Source organism: Rhipicephalus microplus, chromosome 7 (genome assembly GCF_043290135.1).
Source record: "Rhipicephalus microplus isolate Deutch F79 chromosome 7, USDA_Rmic, whole genome shotgun sequence".
Classification (NCBI taxonomy): domain Eukaryota; kingdom Metazoa; phylum Arthropoda; class Arachnida; order Ixodida; family Ixodidae; genus Rhipicephalus; species Rhipicephalus microplus.
In genome coordinates, this window is record NC_134706.1 from 78,091,620 (window position 1) to 78,110,554 (window position 18,935).

An 18,935-nucleotide genomic window follows, 5' to 3' on the forward strand; every position below is an offset into this window, starting at 1 on the left:
TTCAGAATTGGTGAAGTTGCCCTCCTCTCTTCAATTATAACAAAGACTGCCCTATGCTAGAAATTCAAGATTGTTTTTTTCACGGAAGACGCAGAAAACTTTGGATGTATTATGGCGCTTGGCGTCATAATACATCAAACAGGTCAACATGGCAGCCGTGAAGGACAGCAGGCCTATCGGATATATACTTCAGTCCGACTCAGGGCATAAATCAGCGCTGGATTCTTTCGCAAGTAGGTTATCATTCTTAATTCTATTCTACTTGTCGCGTTTGCGATACGGATCGCGCTTGCCGGCAACGGGCTTGGTCGTGTTGTATATCGCACGCACGAAATGCATCGCGAAAATCAGCTTCGGCATGTACAGTTCGCCTGTGCTTTGCGACCGCCTGGAAATTGGCCGCATTGCCGTCAGCCTCCCGTACGCTCGCTCATCGAGTGCTCGCCTGTCTTCGCCGCCGCGATAAGCTCCGAGCTGACGATATTGGGCTGAGACCTGGTCTCTGTGTTAGGAGTCACCGAAAAAACGTTACGGGTTCTCGTAACGAGCTTGGTTGTAGTATGTCGCGTGCTGTATGTGCACAGCACGGGCTGGCGGTGCTCTTGTTAGCGTCGGAACTCAGTGAAAATTGGTCGCCATTACAGTCGGCTTCCCCGTCAGTTGGTCGCAAACAGCTTGGCGCCGTCCGCTGGCCGCGGCGGTGAACTTGCGTTTGCGCGCTGCACTCTCGCTCGAGTTTATGGAAAAGAGCCGCATTACTGTCGATTTCTTCGGCGCTAGCTCTAAACCAGCTCGGCGCTGTTCGTCGTGGAAGCCAAGCGTACGCTCGCTCTCCTGTTAAAAGTTCGCTGGCGGTAGACACTCCGCGTGCAGTGCCGTGTTTGGTCTCGCGTTCGCTTTCTCGAGCTGAACGACGTCGCTCGCTTAGGACTCGCCGATTTGTTGGCCGCATGGTGGTTGGCGGAGTTGTGCATGCGGCCGCCACTCGTAAGCTGTTGCGCTGCGGAGATTGAAATGATTCTTACGATGTGTGACATTACGGTAAAATTATTAGCATGTCATATCTCACGTATGTTTTTATTTCACATGAACGCATTTCTCCTATGCATTCGTATTCATCTTCTGTCACGTGTGATTCACTATTTGATATACTTATTGCAAAGCCGTGGGCACACACCATGCTGAAGGCTGGGTGCGCTGGCGGCTGCGATGCCTGTCATCCATCTCTTTGGTCAGAGCAGCTTCAGAAGGACTGTGCGAGATGTGAAGGTGAAATTATTTGTGTGTCATTATTTACACGCATGTTTTTATAGTAACTTGCACGTAGTTGTCATATGCGTGCATCTTCATCTTCTGTCACGTGTGTCTAACTATATTTACTATCTCATTGCACGTACAGCCGTGGAAACACAACAAGCAGAAGGCTGCGTGCGCTTGCAATGCCTGTCATTTATCACTTCCGTCGGAGGAGCTCCACAAGGAATGAACAAGATGTGACAACGAGACTGGACTTGTACACTTCACCGTGAATTCACTTCAAAGAATGAAGAAACTTCATGTGTATGCAAAATAAAAGATTTCGATGTCTCACTTTTGTCTTTCGTTGATGCCTTGAATGCGAAAGCAGTTACACATTGGTGGCTAACAATGCTTTTTCGCGTGTTCTTTTCTGTGCTATTTGTTGCTCACGGCGCATAAAACAGGCGAAAATGTATTAGGCCTAGCAGAAAATAAACAAAAAATAATGTTTGAACTGGGGATACAATTTAATCCGATTGGAGTATTTGAGTGGATCAACCGTTCGTCCGGCGAGGTGCAACTGTGAGGACTAACGGTTGCCCGGTAGGGTGTAAATGTGGAGATTACCAGTTGCCCTATAAGGTGCAAATGTGAGGAATAAATTGTAGTCCTTCGATGTGAATGGTAGGACTAACGGTTACTCCCTAAGGTGTAAATCTGAAGACTGAATGTTAGTCCTTTGCACTCGTCTGTGGGGACAAACTGTTAGACCCGCTGACGTTAGTCCTTAAAGTGATTATTGGTTGTAGCAGCCCCATTACTCCCCAAAAGGACGAACCACACACCCTTTTAACATTCTTTTGCCTCAAAGTGTAGGGTGTGATATTGCAAATGTGTGGTGTAAAAATACATGGCCACCAATTTTTACAGTGAATCCTCCCAAATAAGAAATGTGCAGTGGAACTTATTGATGCAAGCGACCAGGACAATATCGACGGCACTCATCCTCAATACGCTTGCGATAATGCTTCAGCTAGATTCTCTGGACAATGCCGTTACCTACCTGCCATATCTGCGGATCAATTCGTGTATACGCTCAAAGTGAGGCCGCGAAATACCTACGAGGTCTTTATTATACTGTACAAGTTTTTTCGAGTGCTGCATTTTGGTGCATTCTCACAGGCATGAAAATCTCGTGAAGTGCGCTGCAGCCAGAACAGTCTTGCGCAATACACTTGTGTCGGGTTGGTCATTACAGTCGCATATCATTCAGGAAAAGTCTAGTAAGTCATCATTAGCTGCTGCTTCATTAAACCATGCCTATGCAGAAAGAAACACACGCCCGAGTATAACGAAATTTTTTGACACGTGTAAGGCTTCTCCTTAATATTAACAATAGATATATTAAAAAAATCGTTCGCATATCTTACATATATCCATCCTATTCACAAAATTAACGTGCTTTCAGGTAAACAAGCTCACTATGTCTTCTCACAAAGCTAATATATTTAATGTGGTGCGGCGCATTACAAAGGCAACCGCTTGACAGAACTAATCATTTTTGCTGGGTAAGTCGCTCCAAAACAGAACTGTTCGATCAAGGCAAGGTCTTGCTTGGCTCGTCTTGCGATGGTTCTTCTCAACAGAAAACTGAAAAAAAAACCAAGCGCATTTTTGTTGTACCTTCCCGCACAAATTACCTCTCACTGCTCGTCGGTAACCTATTTTATTCCTCTTTTCACTTGACAGACAGCGAACGCAGCCGTGAAAACACAGCAGCAACTGCTGTAGGCACAGTGGCTTTTGCCTACCACGTGAAACTAAACTATGGACGACAGCACCGCCGCTTTTTCATGAAGTATGTCAGGTGGAAACCGTCTTTATGCATACATCGCACGCCATGTTGTGATGGTGACCGCGGCAGCATGCGCGTTTACATCTCAGTCTCGTACCGAAATGTGGCGGATGGCATCCATTTTTTGCATCGTTCTTCGCCCCGCTGTGTTCCTCCGGCTGTAACTGCACTCGGTAAAGTTTTTATAACCTGCTGGCATAGGTCGCCGAACTCACTTATTAGTCGACTCAGATTCAGATCGAGCCTTGAGTCTGAGTGTTTAGTCAGTCCAGGTGAGTAATATGTGTGCGAGTTTGAGTTGTAGTGAGTCTCTTTGAAGGAAATTTTCGTGTGAGTCCGAGTGAGTCGAAAGGGCAAGATATATTATTTGATTGAGCCTTACTGAGTCAAAACTGCGATTCGGCCTAGTTGGAATCTATCCATCCTGAAAATGTATGCGCAGGCGAACAAGGACAAAGAAAGGAATACAAACTGGCGCAATCTAACAACTGATTTATTAATCGAAAAACATTGACTCTTTTTAACCCTCGGACCAGCGCTCCCTGGTGACCTAAAAAAAAACACACAATGCACTGCGCACTTACGACAACGATAACAAAACCATAAAAACGATAACAGTTTCATTGATTGACAGACAGGAGCGCGAATTCTTTTGTTAGTAAAGCTACTGAAGGGTGGCTAACACAGTTGTCTTTCTGCTTGTCTATATGATACTGAGTACCACTTTACTGAGTACCACTTTTTTTTTTGCTGATCGATGGCCCTAACAACACATCTTCAGCGCTCCTATGAGTGTTATCTAGATTCACATTTACCCTCACGACTACTCGCACATATTGCAAAGCAGTACCTTTCATACACCATTCGGATATAGATTGATCAGAGATGTGAATCAAAATGGGAGTCCCTTGACTCAGCCCCTCTTCCCTCCGCCAGCTGTCTCTTCCTGGGAAGCTCTTGATAATTATACTGTACTGTGTAAGCTTTAAAAAAATGTCCTCTCTAGTTTGCAACCACTCATAACTCGTATTTGTATATATACGATATTGAAAGGCGCCGAGGACAGTGTCGATTAGGTTAGATATCTGTGTTAAAAAGCATTGACACCATGGTTGAAAGAGATAATTCCAGATAAACGCGCCTATGACTACACTCACACCGGCTCACTCAACTTGGAGTCAAGTCTGAGTCTGAATAAGTCCGAGTGAGGAATACTTTGGTGATCTTTAGACCGAGTGATTCCGGTTGCAGAAAATTTTAATGAGCATGAGTCCGAGTGAGTCATAAGTGCAAAGTATAATTCATGAGTGAGCTTAAGTGAGCTCCGAAACTTTGGCTGATCTATGTCTGCTGGTAGCCATGTAGCGTGAACAGCGCTTGCAACGAGCGCCTACCCATACGCCGTGCAGCGCACAAAGCAGATGAAAGATTCGATGTGCTCAGCCAGCAAAATCATGCTGAGACAATCACGAGAGAACGGGACCAGCCTGCACTATTAACGCATTGCGAAGATGCGACTGTTGGGCAGGATTTGCTTGTGACAAGCGGACGAAGCACACGTGTCCAACGGGACCCGATGAGGACATCATATATAGCTTCGTGTTCAGTATAGTGTAAAAACTTGCTCGAGCTTATTCAAACACATCTGCTTTACTTAAGATCTACACTCCTTGGCGTGTATTCGTGGGTCTGCAGATAGCACATGCATTTTACCGTCAATTGCACACCTAGCCAGGCACAAGATCATTGGTTGCAAAATGGTGACGCCGCTGTGCTTTCACGTAGAACACGAGCATGGTGACCAGGCGCAGCCTGACAGTAACGAGCGGCGCGCGGCCGATCTCGTTTTCTGTACAGATCATGGATAATCACAAGAAAACGCTGACACCGCGCATGCCGTAATCAGTGTTGACAGCGCTTTCTCGTGCTCTTACGTGGTTCACGAGCCGGAGAGAGCAACACGCTTTTTACTGCCCTGTTCGAATGAAAGCAAGAGAGGAGAATTTACCATTCAACTTGACCGCCTTCTAGATTCACCATGGCTTCACAGAGATCGATCGATCGATATGTGGTGTTTAACGTCCCAAAACCACCATATGAATATGAGAGACGCCGTACTGGAGGGCTCTGGAAATTTCGACCACCTGGGGTTCTTTAACGTGCACCGAAATCTGAGCACATGGGCCTACAACATTTCCGCCTTCATTGGAAATGCAGCCGCCGCAGCCGGGATTCGAACCCGCGACCTGGGCTTCACAGAGAGTCACGCCAGGGCTTCTTCTGAGTTCTTTTCACCCTCCGTGAATGTACAGGAGGCTGAATTTCGCCCTGATCTGAATTCGGTCAGATCTGTAGATCTGATCTGAATTCGCCCTGATCTACATCACGCTTGGTAGCGCTACACCTGACTCTGCTAAGCTACAACGACCGGTAGTTGCAATTCTTATTCTACAGCTTTCATCGTTACGATAATATATCTTCGGCACTACTTGCATTATCTGCCGACGCCTGCGACAATGTGGGCAGGTACTTATTTTCTACTCGTAACAGTAATAAATCTTGTTTTTATGGTTTAGCTTTTCTGTTGTAAGTAGCGAATGACCAACTTCTCAAGGATGGGAGGCTTGTTCGCTCGAGAGCCACGGTTGAATAAATGAAGATGGTTTTGTAGTGCACACTCACTTTCTCAGTGTCGGAAAGTGACGAGAAAGGTGGTACTAAGTACATTTTTTGTACAAAACTAATGTGAGTTCACAAAAAAGTTAGCACTCCTTTGACGGTTCTATTCTGCGAAGGCCTCCTTCTTCTGTGCCACTATAATCCCCTTAGGGCAGTTGTAAATAGGTGTAATACAGCGGCCATCGGTGTTTTATGTGTCACCCGTTTTCGTCTAAAGCGATACAAGTGTCCACCTTCTCCTCCACTTGCTATAATGCACTGCTGCGGCAACAGCATCTGCTTTTGCACTCCGTGCAAGTTCATAAAAGAAGTGCTTCACTTTTTTCGTTTCAAATATATGCTTAAGGAACAAGGCCACAAACCAAATCTGGTGTTGCAAGTGGTTTATTATGATTTACGTTCTCATTAAAATTAGGGCCGAGGTCACAAGGTTGTGAATTTCGTGTGTACTTGCAACACACACAATAGATATACTTTGAAAACCCTAGGTTATAATTAATAGGCAATAACATTTTCTGGATGATGCGTGTGTGTCCACACAAATCTATCGCATGAGTTATCTAGCCTTTAGGGCCTGCCCATGCGTTTTCGGCAAAGCCAAATCGTACGTGCCGGGACACGTACGATGTGGCTACCACACGTAAGCGGGTGGCAAAAGAGCTGCCACTTGCGTGCTGCAGGTGTGCGTGGAAGCGTGGTGCGACTGTGCAAATAACGCATGCAAAGACGCTCCCATATGAAAGATATCACACTACATACCCGTTGTTGGGGGTGCCGTCGTAGAAGTGAGCTTGTCCCGCTGTCGCTGCGCAGCACTGCTGAGCAGCACCACCCCGACAGCCGTGACGAAAACTACCAGCAACACCATGCACCACAGCGTGTACTGGAAGCTCGCCGGCTGGCCGGACACGTCCCGGTTGTGCCTGGCGCGGTCCAGGAGCAGCTGGAATGCCTGCTCACAGGGGACAATTCAGAGGCAGAACTATGTGGCGTGACCGAACAACACATGAATTTAGATGTCTTCAAACGTTTGCGAAGCTGAAATATAAGCCAAACTAGAGAAGCGTTTAAGCGGCGACGCGTCCTGCTATTACTGCTTTTCATTTTGCTTGTTCTTCTTCGTTCGCATAGGCGTTCGCATGTAGGGAGGGAAGGGAAGTATCGTCGCAACGCCCCCCTCCTTAATAAGTCAAAGTATGGGAGAGGCTTTGAGCGTCCCACTCTTAGCCACTGAAGGGGGTGGCCATCTATTCTGGCCATGTCTCCCTCCTTTCCTACAGCCATGTTCATGCAATTCTAACGGGGATTAACGTTCTGCAGGGTATATGTGTTCCAGCTAAAAGGAGCAACATTAGGCGTAACAAATACGGTAGTCTTTCTTGGGATACCTGAACGCAGAGGTATCCTCTCTGTCTGTCTGTGCATTCGTCTGTCTGTCTGGCTGTCTGGCTGTGCGTCCATCCGCCTCTCTGTGCGTCCATCTTTCTGTCTGTCTGTCTGTCTGTCTGTCTGTCTGTCTGTCTCTCTGTCTATTTTGCGTCCATCTGTCTGTCGGTCTGTCTGTCTGTCTGGCTGTCTTTGCGTCCATCTGTCTGTCTGTCTGTCTATTTGTATGTATGTACGTATGTATGTATGTATGTATGTATGTATGTATGTATGTATGTATGTATGTATGTATGTATGTATGTATGTACGTATGTATGTATGTATGTATGTATGTATGTATGTCTGCCCGTCCATCCATCTGTCTGTCTGTCTGTCTGTCTGTCTTTCTCTCGCCTCTCTGTGCGTCCATCCGTCTGTCCGTGCATCCATCTGTTCTGTCTGTCTGTCTGTATGTGCGTCCATCTGTCTGTCTCTCTGTGAATCCATCCGTCGGTCTTTGCGTTCATCTGTCTGTCTATTGGTCTTTGTCTCGCCTGTCTGTGCGTCCATCCGTCTTCTGTCAGTGCATTCATCTGTTCTGTCCGTCAGCGTGTCTGTATGTGCGTCCATCTGTCTGTCTGTCTGTCTGTCTGTCTGTCTGTGCGTCCATCTGTCTGTCTGTCTGTCTGTGTCTCGCCTGTCTGTGCGGTCATCCGTCTGTCTGTGCGTCCATCTCTCTGTCTGTCTTTCTCTCGCCTGCCTGTGCGTTCATCCGTCTGTCTGGGAATCCATCTGTTCTGTCTGTCTGTCTGTCTGTCTGCCTGCCTGTGCGTCCATTCATTTGTTCGTGCGTCCTTCTGTCTGTCTATCTGTGCGTTCATCTGTCTGTCTGTCTTTCTCTCTCGCCTGTCTGTGCGTCCATCCGTCTGCCTGTGCGTCCGTCTGTCTGTCTCTCGTTCTGTCTGTCTTTCTCTCGCCTGTCCATGCGTCCATCCGTCTGTCTCTGCATCCATCTGTTCTGTCTGTCTGTCTGCCTGTGCGTCCATCCGTCTGTCTATCTGTGCGTCCATCTGTCTGTCTGTTTGTCTGTCTGTCTGTCTGTCTCTCTTTCTTTCTCTCGTCTGCCTGTGCGTCCATCCATTTGTCTGTGCGTTCATCTGTCTGTCTATCTGTGCGTCCATCTGTCTGTATGTTTGTTTGTCTGTCTTTCTGTCTGTCTGTCTGTCTGTCTGTCTGTCTGTCTGTCTATCTGTCTGTCTGTCTGTCTGTCTGTCTGTCTGTCTGTCTGTCACACGAATAAGTGACCCGGTGACAGTATATGCAATTTTTCAACGCCCGGCCATCTTGAACTGGTGGCCGCATTCATGCTTGTGAACATTGTTTACCAAAAAGCAATAATTACCTGTATGTGAGCCACAACGTGAATACCTAAATATTAGCTGGAGCGTTCCTTCACTAAATATGTATTGATGTGTTTAGAAAAAGTGGTTAACAATTAAGAGTACTAGTTACAAGTTAGGTTAGAATTGAGTAACAGAAAATATGCACAAAACAATTGGCAGATCCCACGTACTGTAGGAATCGATGATATGCGAAGCAGGAGTGAGAAATGTTATGTCACTTTAAAATCAGTACAACGTTACGAGGTGGAGCTAAATAACGCTGTACAAGACATCCGCGTCATTATTATTATGTTTGAATGTGTCGTTTATTTTCGCCATCTATTCACGTCACGTGATACCAAATTTAGTATATGTGGAGCAAGCGAAACGGCCGAGAGCACGCTATAGGCGTTTTATGTTGTCATGTTCTAACATGACACGCGTGTCAGCATTATCATGTTTCACACCAGTCGTATATTTAGTAATCCATTGACGTCACGGAACACCCAATTTGGTACATGTGGATCTAGGAAAACGGCCTCGAGCGCGTCATGAAGGGCCCAGTATACTTCAGTGTAGCGTTGATGCGCGCGCATGTTGGGCACAGCGACGCTCCGTTAGCAAAACGCGAGCACTCCATAGTCTGGCGCCAGGCGCGACCATCGTTCGCAACCAGTGCGAAATACGACAAGCTGCATTTCGCCCCGATGCGTTACCAAGACAACACTGCGTCTCCCTGTTTTCGTGACGAGGGGACGCCGGACTCGCTGAAACGCGCATGCGTCAAAGCCACGCACGCGGCACGCGCTTGTGAGTATGTGCCGGACCGGCACCTGGCGTGACAACGCCGGCGTGACGCGACGAAATGAACGCCAGCGAGCACGTGCACCGCGTCACATCGAAATGTTTTGGCGTCTCGACTGTGCATGTAGTCATGTTATGACGTGACACGCCTCTTTGGATTATCGTGTTTGCACCAGTCACATACCTTCGTCATTCATTCACGTACTGTATTACCAAATGTGTTATATGTGACGCCAGCGAAACGGCCGCGAGCGCATCATGAGCCTGACATGTAGTCATGTTGTTACATGACACACATGTCATAATTTTTTTGTTAGGGTCTTTCGGTTGTGGTCGCAGTGCAATCATTTCATACCTTACCAGTTTTGCAACATGCCATGTAAACGAAACCACCGTAAGAGCTGCAGGATCATAAAATATAAATCATGACATACATGACATGTATGTCATGATTTTCATGTTATGATGTCACACCTGTCCCGTTTATTAGGGAGGCGATCGCCGGGCTAATTCCAAGAGCCGAAGTATCGGCCCCCCGAACCGCACCACGAAAGCGTGGACAATTTAGAAGTGGTCCTTATTGGTGCGCCAGCGGACGCCGGCTGTGGTCCAAAGAACAAGTCAGAGCCGAGAGTTGATAAACAAACAAAATTATATTCTCATTAACGGCAGATCAAAAACAATACACACGTATGCACACTCCACAATAGTTACATACAATACGTCACCAAACAAACAATGTACTACACAGTACAATCAACCACACTTGAAACAACGGACACAGACAACAATACGCACCACAATGTAGTCGCATGCATTGAACAACCAAGACACTTAAAGACTAAAGAGATATAAAACCTATTCAGTCCAAAGTCCTTGGAACAAAAGTCTGAATGATACTCTTCCGAGAATCACTCACTCAAAGTCCAGCGTTGTTGTCGTTCCGCAGCTCTCGAAGTTCTCTCCCAGGAAACCTCGCCGGAGTTTCTCTTCCAGGAAAACTCCGTCTTCAATAGGCCACTCTTCAAACTTCAACTTCTTCGCCGGAAATCCGTCGGCTTCACACACGCAGCTGTTGCCCGCGTCTTCGCTCGATAGCGGTAAACCCACGCTCTTGCCTGTAGCTCGAGCCGTCCCTACGGACCAAAAACTTCGCCGACTACACGGCGGACTCTCTACGCACTCTGGCGCTCACTTCCGTCTCCTCCTGTTCTGTCACTACGGCAGAACCTTCGCCGACTACACGGCGGAATTCCTACGCGCTCCGGCGCTAACTCTCCGTCTTCTCCTGCTTTCTCGTCTCGGCCGCTCGATTAAATACCTTCCGCGCCACTTTCCAGAATTTTCTCGTCCTTTCGTCGGCGCGATACGCAGCGAAGGCTGGAGAGAGGCGAGACGGTTTGTCAGCCCTCCGCGTCGGGTGACTCAGCTCGGCGTAGCCACGCCTCCTTCGTTCTGGAAATTTCTAGCGCTTGCCCGGCCGCCGCTGTGGGGTGAGGAGGTTCGTCTGCGAAGCCGTGCTTCTGCGGGGAGAGCGCGCGCCCGGGAGCCTTGGATGTTTGCTTTCTTTTTTTTTTTTCTTTTTACCTCGCGGCGTTTCTACCGCCCGTTGTCGCAAGGATTTGGCGGCGCGCTCTCTTTTTAGCGCTCGTTCTGTGACACTGCCCCCTACTTTAAGAATATTATCTCATAATATTCAAAACCACACAAACGAGCGCGAAAGTCACCACACACTCTCACAGACTGTAACACCATCAGTCGCTCATAACACTTCACATTCACAATAGATCACGCGATACAATCTTACATTGTAGTTCAATTCCACACACATGAAATATAGCCACAGGTACATGCCTACAACACTTCATCACACATTCTAAACAATACAAACGTACAAAGTTCTGTCTATCCAACAATTATACAACACTATACATCACACCATCGCACAGAACACTGACTCACTCGACATACACTTGAGACACAGGATAACAAGAACATTAACTCAACATATGTCACTCAGCCCTGCCGAACACATTCTGATTCCACCTCAGCACCTATCTTGAGTACTTCGAACAGCGCTTGCGCCCCTTTTTGCGGTGCTCGCTCGATCTATTCTTGTGTTTCCACGTTCTTTTTCGGCGAGCCCTTTCCCACGACGATATCTGAGGCGTCGTCTCAGCCATCGTTGTCTCTTCCGACACCGTTAACGCGTCATTACATTCGACGGGTCCTGTCTGTTTATTTACCCGCTTGATCATGCCTCTACATTTTGCCCGGCTGGCCAGCTCCGTCTCCTTTACACTGTCAGTCGGTTGAGGTCGTGCCGACGTACGTTCAGTTGCTCGGCCTGTGAACTTATTCGACACGATCGTCTTCTCCTTCGCTGTCTCTTGCGCCGCAGCTTCTCCTTGGGCTCTAGTGAGACCCGTCACGGGATGCTCCTCCACTGTATCTCGCGGCCGTTGTGTTGGCGAGGGCTCTATCTTCGGGTCTTCTCCCAAACATTCTGGATCATTCGGCCCTCGCGCCCCGTCGATGTTTCCGATGACAAGGTCGTAAAGGGGGGTCGTCATGCATAACGCAGTAACCTTCCCGCTGAAGTACGGGGTTTCAACCTCAATTTCTGCTTCGGGAAGCATCCGGACCGTACGGTCAATTAGGCAAACCGGTCTCGTTCTGCCTGTCAACTCTCTTTCCCGTACCAAATTTCTCCTCACGATAACCGTGGAGCTACCGGTGTCTCTTAGAACCGTAATCTTCTTGCCTGCAATCTTTCCAGGAAGCGTTGGCATTCCCTTCGTAACACCGGTTGGCTGTTTTGACATTACAGCCCCCACAATAGGAATTTTCTCCCCATTCTTCAACTCTACGAATCCATCAGTGACGGCATTATTATCAGATTTCGGTGCCGCTTGCACACAAGATACCTGGTGAGTTTGACTCACTCCGTTCCGACAAGCGTCTGCTTTGTGCCCAGTCTGACCACACTTAAAACATTTTACTACCGTAGGGCTCGTAAAGATCGTTCGACAATTTTTCGCGCGATGACCTACTCGGTTGCACAGAAAACATCGCTGCATGCTCTCTGGTGCACGCTTCCTTTCTTCGGGAACCAATTTCTTCGAATCATCGGGACACTCCTTCTTGACCTTGGCCAAATTAGTTCCACCTTGCGCTTCCAAGAATTGATCAGCCAATTCAAGCATTCCTTCAAATGACTCCGCCTTCCTCTCTTTCAAATACAGCGACAGGCTTGGGTGGCAACTAGTAAGAAATTGTTCTTTAATTAGCAGCTCTCTAAGCTCATCGTACTCCTGTGCTGTCCCTGAAAGTTCAACCCATCTGTCGAAATAATGGCAAAGTCGGGCAGCATACTGCGTAGCTGTCTCACCATCAGCTGGCTTTCCTGTCCGAAATCTGTCCCGGAATCCTTCCACGGTAAATCTAAATCGCTTCAACAAAGCAGCTTTCACCTTTGCATAGTTGGCTGCATCGGTCGGCGTCAGCCTACCGTACACACTGAGCGCTTCACCACTCAAGCAAGTACTCAAAGCAGTTGCCCATTGATGTTCCGGCCAATTCTGGCTCTTCGCAATCGTCTCAAATCGGTGGAGGTACGCGTCTAGGTCGTCCTTCCTTTCATCAAACGCTACGAGCAGCTTGCTTGGGTTCAAGCGGAAGCCGTGATCCTCTCGTTCGCTGCTTTCCACTCTAGCTTGGACCGGAGTTTCACTTCGCTGTTGCAAACGGAGCCGCTCGAGTTCTATCTCGTGCTGTCGCTGCCGTTCCCTTTCCTCTCTTTCTTCTTTCGCCCTTTCAGCTGCCAACCTCTCTCTCTCCAGCTCCAACTTCAATTGCTGCTCTCGTTCTTCCTTCAGCTGTCGCTCTTTTGCCTCTCTTTCTTCTTTCAGCTGTCGCTCCTTTGCTTCTCTTTCTTCTCTCGCCCTTTCAGCGGCCAGCCTTTCTCTCTCCAACTCAGCTGCCTTTTCCTCCTTGGCCCTCTCTGCCGCCAACCTCTCTCTTTCCAGCTCGGCTGCTTTTTCTTCTTTGGCTCTCTCTTTTTCTTCTTTTTCCTTCTGGGTGACCCACTTCCGTAGTTCGGCGCCAGAAAGACCCATCTTTTCACCAAGAGCAACTAACTTTTCGAGATCCATTGTGTCTCGCAACTCGCAACTAAAACCTTGCCGCGTGCAAAAAGTATCTGCCTAAATAGTCTATCGGAACACTCTCCTGCACTCGTTAACGAGAACACTAAACAACACACAAAATCGTTCCGATAGCACTATCAACAACTCGAGGCTCTTTCTCACTACTTTGGACACACTGTGCACCAAAAGGTCCTGTATCGCGGACGCCAGATTAATTGTCACACCTGTCCCGTTTATTAGGGAGGCGATCGCCGGGCTAATTCCAAGAGCCGAAGCATCGGCCCCCCGAACCGCACCACGAAAGCGTGGACAATTTAGAAGTGGTCCTTATTGGTGCGCCAGCGGACGCCGGCTGTGGTCCAAAGAACAAGTCAGAGCCGAGAGTTGATAAACAAACAAAATTATATTCTCATTAACGGCAGATCAAAAACAATACACACGTATGCACACTCCACAATAGTTACATACAATACGTCACCAAACAAACAATGTACTACACAGTACAATCAACCACACTTGAAACAACGGACACAGACAACAATACGCACCACAATGTTGTCGCATGCATTGAACAACCAAGACACTTAAAGACTAAAGAGATATAAAACCTATTCAGTCCAAAGTCCTTGGAACAAAAGTCTGAATGATACTCTTCCGAGAATCACTCACTCAAAGTCCAGCGTTGTTGTCGTTCCGCAGCTCTCGAAGTTCTCTCCCAGGAAACCTCGCCGGAGTTTCTCTTCCAGGAAAACTCCGTCTTCAATAGGCCACTCTTCAAACTTCAACTTCTTCGCCGGAAATCCGTCGGCTTCACACACGCAGCTGTTGCCCGCGTCTTCGCTCGATAGCGGTAAACCCACGCTCTTGCCTGTAGCTCGAGCCGTCCCTACGGACCAAAAACTTCGCCGACTACACGGCGGACTCTCTACGCACTCTGGCGCTCACTTCCGTCTCCTCCTGTTCTGTCACTACGGCAGAACCTTCGCCGACTACACGGCGGAATTCCTACGCGCTCCGGCGCTAACTCTCCGTCTTCTCCTGCTTTCTCGTCTCGGCCGCTCGATTAAATACCTTCCGCGCCACTTTCCAGAATTTTCTCGTCCTTTCGTCGGCGCGATACGCAGCGAAGGCTGGAGAGAGGCGAGACGGTTTGTCAGCCCTCCGCGTCGGGTGACTCAGCTCGGCGTAGCCACGCCTCCTTCGTTCTGGAAATTTCTAGCGCTTGCCCGGCCGCCGCTGTGGGGTGAGGAGGTTCGTCTGCGAAGCCGTGCTTCTGCGGGGAGAGCGCGCGCCCGGGAGCCTTGGATGTTTGCTTTCTTTTTTTTTCTTTTTACCTCGCGGCGTTTCTACCGCCCGTTGTCGCAAGGATTTGGCGGCGCGCTCTCTTTTTAGCGCTCGTTCTGTGACATATGACAAGTGAAATATTTTCTTCACACTGCCAGGTTATGCTATATCAAGTTTGGGTACTGATACCATAATCGAAACGGGCAGGAGAGCAAAAAAGTCATAGGCGGCTATTTAGATAGATAGATAGATAGATAGATAGATAGATAGATAGATAGATAGATAGATTGATTGATTGATCGATAGATAGATAGATACGCTCAAAGTCGCCGAAGTTTGCTAACAAATGCTTCGCATTTAAAAGCGCTCTGCCCATGATATGACTGTGACACCTGGCAGTCGTGGTGGGTTGTGCACAAGCTCTTGTTTGCTGACAATACTGCCAGATGGCGTCCATATCTCACGAAGCGTAGAGTTAATGTATATGCTACATTTATAAAGTTAGCATGTACAGTAACTCTAACGCAATGCTTTTAGACAGAAGACAATCGTGTTTTGATGACATTTGCAGCGCCGCACAGAAATACGAGGCCAATTTTTTTTTTACTGCAATCACAAGTCTGCAGGTTGGAATTGAGTGTTAAAAAAAACAAACAGCATTGACCACATCTTTCAATTTACTTCAATCAAAGTTATCGGTGCCAATATTTTTTGGTAATATTCTAAAGGTCATAAACAAAGAGTAAAGTGTACCTGAAAGATTTGTATCTTATTAGACGAAACAATGATGCTACCGAACCACTGAAAGAAAAATATACATGAAAGCCCAGAGAAAGAACTGTGGCTCTACGGAAAGCTCCGGTTCATAGTGCGTGAGACAATACGCCTTCACGAGAAATATTGCTGCAGTAATAGCCAGCCCCGGATATGTCTTCTGTGTATGTATGACTTTTTCAAAAATAAAATTCTTTTAAACAGGCCCCGGAAACTCTCAGGTTGATGTTAACCATGTATTCGCTGTTTTACACGGCTCAACTATGCGAGACGCCTTTATGCTCTCCCATAGTAGAGTACGAATACTTTAAATCGTTAACCACTTTTAAGTGACCATTTGTAGGGGGCGAAAAAGTCAACCGCAGCGCGTTCCGGCGTCAAGCACCTGAAGTGAATCTACTGATCCCTGCGTTATGCAGCGCATGGGTGCCGTCATTCGCTAAACTGCACATTGTTGTAAGGGCGCCCACGTCGAGCCAAGTTTCAATTCTAAAATGGCCGAATACTACATCTTTGCGTACCGCTACACGTGAAGAAATGGACATGGGCCGGAAACGTAGCACGTGGGCAGGAAAGCCGGTGGTCATTACGATAACGGACTGGATTCCCAGAGCAGGCAAACGCATGAAGGGAAGACAAAGATTTAGGTGGGCCGATGAGATTGAAAAGCTTGCGGGTATAGCGTGGCAACAGAAAGCACAAGACCGGGTTTACTGGTGGATCATGGGAGAAACTTTTGCCCTGCAGTGGGCGTAGTCAGGCTGAGGAGGACGATGACACATAAAAAACAAGGTGTTAAATATAGCAAGTAGTTTTTTGTAGACATGTGCTGCGCCATCAATCTTTATTATTGCTTCTTGCGGCAGCTGCTCCTAGTCAGCAGCCTATCAAGTGCATTATCCTCATTTCAACTTATGCGGCGGCCAACAGTAACGACGGCCGGTAACGGCTCGCGGTACGTTCGGATGTGTCTCGCACTGTTTCGTTTCGCTGTAAATATTTCGAGCCACTGCCGGCCGAAACACTGTCTCTCGTTCTGTTTCTTTTGACTCGTTCAAATGCCTTCGTGAGGAGAATAAAAGTGACTTCCGGGGAACGAAGCGACCGGTAAAGCTTTCATCGGATGAACACCTGTTGCAAGCCCAATAATTACGACTCATGAGTAGAAAGCACTTCAGTTTTTTAAGGGCAGTCACTTGCTGGGCTAGTCTGTTCGCTTCAACATATGTAGGTTGTTGTTGTTTTTTGCCAATGACTCCGTAGGCGTTACAAGGCGGCAGCGCGTCGCAGTTATAAAATTTAAAATTAGTTAACATGTCGATTTGTCGCCGGAAAAACGCCCGTTACTTGCGGCGTGATTTCACGTGGGAACGCGTCGCTCACTCAAAAGTTAATTATGAAATTGTATGGCAAAGTAACACAACCCAGGCCGTTACGATGAAAGAAGCCAAATACATCACGCCGCCTCGCATGTGTCTTCGTAGCTAGCCCATATATTAGTGCACAAAACCTACGAGTTAATAGTTTACTGCAGTCACACTTGAGATGCATCATATAATCATTGGCATAGTTTTCCTACTGTGTGACAAAAAAAAACGGTCACCTAAGTCAGAAATACTTCTTTTTCTTCCACAGCCTGCTGGCATACCTGACATGAAAGAGACTGTGAACAATTGGCAAGGAACCTGCTACACAAGATGCCTTGTGAAGAAGCAACTCCGAATGATACATATGTTGTGAGGTAATATATATATATATATATATATATATATATATATATGTTGTGCGGTAATATATATATATATATATATATATATATATATATATATAATACTGCTGTTTGCTAGTTAACTGAGCTCATTTGTTTACTTTGGGAAATTTCAGGCCTTGATTATGCTTATGAATATCTCCTGATGTTACTTGTTTTCCTGATTGCAATGCAACGACAGGATGACTAGCCCCGAATGTCCACTCTGCAAGCACGTTGAAACATCTGAACGTCCACTACAACAGGTCACCTCGGCCCTCACACATGCAATGCTGTATTTGTGAATGTTTTAACGCGCATATCGAGGAGGGGTGCTTTAGATTGGCCACAAGCACTGCCTGTTTATCGTGACATGAAACATACCCTTCAATAACATTAAAAATGTAACACTATTAGATAAATTGTATGGCACTGCTGGGTTCAACTTCACAGGTCTGATCCCAGCCACTGTGGCCATGTTTTGATTGGGGTGAAATGCTAAGACGCTCGTGCGCTCAAGGGATTGTTGGATTCGCCTGCACTACATGATTCATTTTACGAGGTTCTGCACCTCGCCATTAGTTTCAGTGGTGCAGCAATGGCATCTTCTAAACCGTGCCATTCATTTCAAAAAGCGCAGGAGAAGTACAGCACCTAAACTGGTTTATGATTTTCCTGTACCTCCTGCTCTAACGGCGCTAGTTTCGTGCAGCCGCACGCACAGCTTAACAAACAACATAGCATCAGACGTAGATGCCGTATCCACCTCTACAAACGCGGCTCGTTCTCCCAAGATCTTTGAACCTCATTAAATTAAGCGAACAAACGTAAGGATTCCACCTTGTCGGCACCTTGTCATTCACTTGTGAAGCCGCACTGTTGGACTCGTGCGCACAAGTTCTAAACTTCTCATGCACAGCTGTGACTCAGTTCCTATTAGCGCCGATGAACTAAACTGACCCTTAAAACATGAGAGTTTGAAAATATGGAAAGTCTTTGAACGCGTACGAGGTGTCAGAGAAAATGTTTCGACAAGCAGTCTTGTCTCCTGCGAGGCTACAATGTCACTTGTTTTATCCCCTTGAAGCCAGAATCAATACAAATTTGCCCACTACTGTACGATTCAAGATCACTTCATACTTGGCTTGCGAATCGTCAGAAATTATTATTTGCATTACAGAAGGAACACACCCACAGTGAGGGACATTAACAGACTTTCGACGATTTAGTTGTGCCTTGTGACAGTTTACAAACTACAGCCAGAACTCTTTTGTTTTAGTTAACATAGTTAACTGTGTTTAGCTCATACTAGTTTGCAAAAACATGCGCCAAAGTTGATAAGGCTGCAATCAATTACTTTAGGTTTGCACATGTGTCCGATGGGCTCCTAAGATGATAAATCATGAAGGTGATGAGCACTTGCATCACAGCTTCCTCAAACACGTGAATGCTGTCTTGGTGAGCAAGATTGTGTTTATTGGATGTGGTACTTATATATATAGCGGAGAAACGTCCCATATTTCTTTGAGCACATCTGCTTCTGTTTAAATTAGGTTGTCATAGCTATAGTGTCTACCACTACCAAGTGAAATTCTGTGCACCACTGTCTTGAAGAATATCAAGGATGTCACACAGGTAGTTGAAATATGCTTGATCTT

The 18,935-nt window shown here is 47.0% G+C and overlaps 1 protein-coding gene across 1 annotated transcript in view; it reads right to left on the reverse strand.

Annotated features, from left to right (window-relative positions):
* LOC142767512 (uncharacterized) overlaps positions 1-14,872 on the reverse strand; it is a 35,068-nt gene extending 20,196 nt beyond the window's left edge. The window contains exons 1-2 of the mRNA XM_075869309.1: positions 10,244-14,872; positions 6,533-6,725 (exon numbers count right to left, since the gene is read on the reverse strand). Coding sequence (XP_075725424.1) covers positions 6,533-6,641 — 109 coding nt within the window. The 5' untranslated portion in view covers positions 6,642-6,725; positions 10,244-14,872. The remainder of the gene's footprint in view (positions 1-6,532; positions 6,726-10,243) is intronic.
* Positions 14,873-18,935: the final 4,063 nt, after the last annotated feature.